Source organism: Nicotiana attenuata, chromosome 5 (genome assembly GCF_001879085.1).
Source record: "Nicotiana attenuata strain UT chromosome 5, NIATTr2, whole genome shotgun sequence".
Taxonomy (NCBI): domain Eukaryota; kingdom Viridiplantae; phylum Streptophyta; class Magnoliopsida; order Solanales; family Solanaceae; genus Nicotiana; species Nicotiana attenuata.
In genome coordinates, this window is record NC_031993.1 from 17,255,622 (window position 1) to 17,260,029 (window position 4,408).

General features: G+C 38.0%; 1 protein-coding gene across 5 annotated transcripts; it reads left to right on the forward strand.

The window, feature by feature from the left end:
- LOC109225422 lies at positions 450-3,883 on the forward strand. 5 transcript variants are annotated; one of them, XM_019390075.1, is made up of 4 exons: positions 450-620; positions 731-812; positions 1,247-2,197; positions 2,446-3,883. In XM_019390075.1, the coding sequence occupies exons 3-4, from the start codon at positions 1,262-1,264 to the stop codon at positions 3,340-3,342; spliced, it is 1,833 nt and encodes a 610-aa protein (XP_019245620.1). In that variant the 5' UTR covers positions 450-620; positions 731-812; positions 1,247-1,261; the 3' UTR covers positions 3,343-3,883. The 5 variants fall into 5 exon arrangements, with proteins under 5 accessions (XP_019245620.1, XP_019245618.1, XP_019245619.1 ...); XM_019390073.1 differs by having other exon boundaries at positions 1,252-2,197; XM_019390074.1 differs by having other exon boundaries at positions 765-812; positions 1,252-2,197.

A 4,408-nucleotide genomic window follows, 5' to 3' on the forward strand; every position in this document is an offset into this window, starting at 1 on the left:
CAGGCGAACATCTATCGAATAACCAAGTATAGGGGGTAATTACGACCACAGATAGTTCAAAGATATAATCAATAATACGTGTCATGTTTATGGAGGTTTTAAGGTATTTTGCCTTCATTTTATGTGTTACATAATGTTTTATTTTTTTTTTCCATTAACAAAGAACAATACCCTTTTATATTTAAAAAATAATTTAATTTAAAATCTTCATTTATTTTAAATGCATATTTAAGATAATAAAGAAAAACTCTTTTTTAAACTATGTGCCACATAAAAAGTTAGGGAATAGTAGTGAAAGAGAAGTGGAAAAGCTTGGATCTTTGAGCCGTTAAACCGTATTTTGACCGCAAGTATGTACGAATTTTGTTTCCGGTGGGGTAACTGGGACTTCCTGCGAAACTTGAGGGGTCGTAATAAAAATATTGGTTTCTTATTTTCACATTACCGGCTTCAGCATACAGATCACAGAATGGGGAAAAAAAAATACGCTCAGGTGCATGCTTAAAAAAAAAAGGAGAAAGGCGATCGTGGAGGGACGGTTTTGTCGGTCAGAATAATTTTGTACATTTTGTATAAAATTATTTAGCTTCATTTGCGGAGACAAAGTCGCCAAACTGAAGGTACTGAGGTTCTTTTTTTTTTTTTTTCTTTCTTTCTGAAATTTGTCTTCTTTTCTTTTACCTTTTTGTTTGGTTCTTGTCTTTATGCTTTTTCTATCTGCATTTTGTAGCTTTTGACTTCCTTGAAAAATGTTTATATAGCAGAAAGGTGATTTGAGCTGATTTTGAATTCGAGGGTTGGTATTTAATTAGGTATGTGTTTATACCCATTTTTATGGATTTCAATTTTTTTTTTAACATTTGATCCAATCTTACAGTTAGACTGTGTTCTCTTTTGGGTTATGTCTGATTCTGTAATGGCCATTTTTGCAAATGCATTCTTCTTGGTTGGAAATTTGGGTAAAAGCAATTCACTAATTTGAATTTAGTCTAAAGTTTCCCTCTTGTCTTTCGGATTGGGTGTTATTTCTTCAATCTTTTACTGCTTCTGTTTCTTCATCATAAATCCTGTGATCAAATAATGTAGCATACCAAATATGAAACCTAAAGCTTGGTGAATTTTTTCAATCCTCTTGTTCCAGTGCATCTGTTTATTTGCGGTTAAAGCTCATTATTAGTGCACATTTTTCTTCCTGAAAGTTATTTCTTTCACCAGTATTGTTTTCATGTATTCATTTGCTGTGTAGTGCAGTTCATACATAATGTTGGAAGCATCTTCAAACATGGATCCCCCTACAAATGAAGGGGATTCGACACTTGAAGAAGTAAAAGAGGAAGGTCCTCTCTTTTCTTGTATTCTATTCGATGCAGAAATGGTTCGCAAGGTAGCACAGGAATTCCTTACAGGATTAGCCTCGGCCTGTGTTGACAACACGACTGGTGGTCTATTCAAGAGCCCTGCTTCTGTCGCTGTTGATGTCAGAAGAGAAATGGTGGATTATCTTATCCAGAGAAGCGAGACATTTGTTGCCGAGTCTGTTGTCTTAGATGGTGGAACAGAAACAGTTGTCTCTGACAACCCTTACGATATCATTTCAGATTTTATTGATGATTTTGGACAGTCAAAGAGGAATTTCTTTAGCAAGGTTTCGGGATGGGTACTAAGTGAAAGGAGAGAGGACAGAATAGATGATTTCGTACAAGAAATGGAAATAAATGGCTTTTGGTTGATGGGGAGGAGGGAAACCGTAGCACAAACAGTGATTAGAAATGTTGACTTCAAGAACACCTTTCACTGCAATATGAAGTTTAAGTCCCAAGAAGAGCTTGTGCAACATGTCTCCTCGTGTGGTTTCAGGGAAATAAACTGTGCAAATGAGGGCTGTAATGCCAGATTTAGTGCAGCTCAACTGGAACAGCATGATTCTACTTGTCCTTTCAAAATACTTCAGTGCGAGCAGAAGTGCCCCGAAATGCTCATGCGGCGTGAAATGGACCGGCACTGTATAACTGTTTGTCCGATGAAGCTCGTCAACTGTTCCTTTTACCCAGTTGGTTGCCTTTCTACCATTCCCCAATGCAAAGCAGACGAGCATCGTCAAGAGAATCTCCAGTCTCACTTGGTCTACATTTTAAAACTTATTTACAAGGAAGCATCTTTAGAAGCTCTTAAGAAAAGGGCTGAACAATTGCAACAGGTAACTTATTAAATGGTCCCGCAATTTTCTAGCATTCAAATGTGACTTGTGAACTTGTTGCTAACATTGATAACTGATTTTAGAGCTATCCATTCTGTTGCTATGAAATCATTTAACCACTTCTGGGTTCTCTTTGTAGTAATTATCAGATAATGATAATAACAATAATTATACTAATAATAATACCACTTAAGCCATGAATTAACTACTTTGATGTGGTGATATCTTCTTTTCTTCTCGCAAAACAGGCATCATCACCTGAACGGCTTGCAGCTGCTCGTGATGCAAGATCATTAACAACTGCAATTAAGAATAGTAATGCAAAGCTCGGACCTTTGGAAGTTGAGAAAAAGACAGAGGTCAATCCAGAGGTTGCAGAATCGATAGACAAAAAAGAGGACGACACGGATATATCCACCAACAAGGATGATGGCACGGATTCACCTCATAAGAATGAAAAGTCTCCAGACTCACCCAAGACTCGGCACAACTCTACAGCTATGCCGGCGAAAGTGGAGTTGCCTGCCAAATCAGAGAATGTTGTGGAACCAATCAGCAAAACTGAAGTGAAAGAAGACTCAACAAATCTATCCCCCAGCAAAAGTAGACCTCCAGTAGAAAATGAAGGTCTGAAATCTCCTGACAAGGATGTAGTGTCTCCGAAATTACCTAAAAATGAAGGATCTTCTAAGTCACCTGAGGAATCTCAGGACCTCACAGCATCCGCCAAATCAGAGAATGTTGCGGAACCAACCAGCAAAACTGAAGTGAAAGAAGACTCAACAAATCTATCCCCCAGTAAAAGTAAAAGTAGACCTCCAGTAGAAAATGAAGGTCTGAAATCTCCTGACAAGAATGTAGTGTCTCCAAAATTACCCAAAAATGAAGAATCTTCTAAGTCAGCTGAGGAACATCAGGACCTCACAGTATTCTCTAAGAAAGCGGAGTCACCTGAAAGTGAAGAGTCGGCCCCATCACCAAAGAAACATCAAAACTTCACAGCTTCGCCACCTGAAACGGAGACACCTAAACCTAAAGAGTCTATGCCATCACCCAAGAAACACCATGATTCCAAAGCTTCCTCACCCAAAATGGAGTCTCCAAAAAGTGTAGACTCCACGGCCTTGGGAGACAAGATTGAGTGACATGCCAACACTAAGGATATTGTGGAAAATGTAATCAACAAATCCACACCTCAAGAAAAGAGATCAACAGAATCGTCATCAGAAAAGATAAAGAGCCTAAGTCGTCAATCCAAAAGTAGATGCACGTGTAGCAACAAAATGAAAGAAATTTAAAAAGTTGGAAGACATGAAAAAAGAAGGATCAGACAAAGCAAATGATCATTTCTTTTAGAGGAAAGATCAACCTGTTAAAAGAGCAGAGTGACAGTTCCATAACCGTTCATGCTGAAGAAGGAAGTAAGTTGATTGCATTGAAGTGTACTCTCTTTCGGAAGTTAACCTGAAGTTAGGCCAGAGCATAGGAGATGCTCAGGTATTCTTTGCATGCAGCAGAAAGTTAATAGTCAGTTTTGATCTTTTAGCAACCTTTACCTTGCAGAAAGAGGAAAATAATTTTGTTTTCCATCTGTTTGTTCTCAATGATGGCTGGTTTTGTTTTACGATTCTTTTGCACATTGCTTTTTGACACTTCTTCATACATCCAACATATGGATTTTTCATATTCTTAGGCTTTGCATAGGTTTGTTCTATGGTCCGCTTTAGGTTTGCCATTGCATATACACCTAAGGTAGCATTCCACACACTTGTTCACTACTTTAGTTTGACCATTAGACTGAGGGTCGTAAGTTAAGAATGGTGGAGCTGAACCCATTTGTCACGACCCAAAATCCACTAAGGGTCGTGATGGCGCCGGACACCATTGTCAGGCAAGCCAACGACAAATAACTAGTAACTTCTCGTTTTAAATATTTCCGGAATCACTTCTATTATACGTTTAAACAACACATACTAAATTTCACTGAATAAATAATGGAACATTTAACAATCTTAAATTTCTAAATAAACCCATAGATATCCCAGAACCCGGTGTCACAAGTGCATGAACATTTACTAGGGAATGAAATAAAATACAGTAACTGTCCGGTATACAAAGTGGACAGAAATGAAAATACAGTACAATACTGTGAAGGAGACTCTGCTGGCTGCGGGTCGTCTCGATAATTGTAACTCACCCAAGTCTCATCAA

Coding starts and splice junctions, on each gene's coding strand:
- LOC109225422 (XM_019390075.1), top strand. CDS start 1,262: ATGTTGGAAGCATCTTCAAACATGGATCCCCCTACAAATGAAGGGGAT. Junction 2,198..2,445: donor GGGCTGAACAATTGCAACAG/GTAACTTATTAA, acceptor CTCGCAAAACAG/GCATCATCACCTGAACGGCT.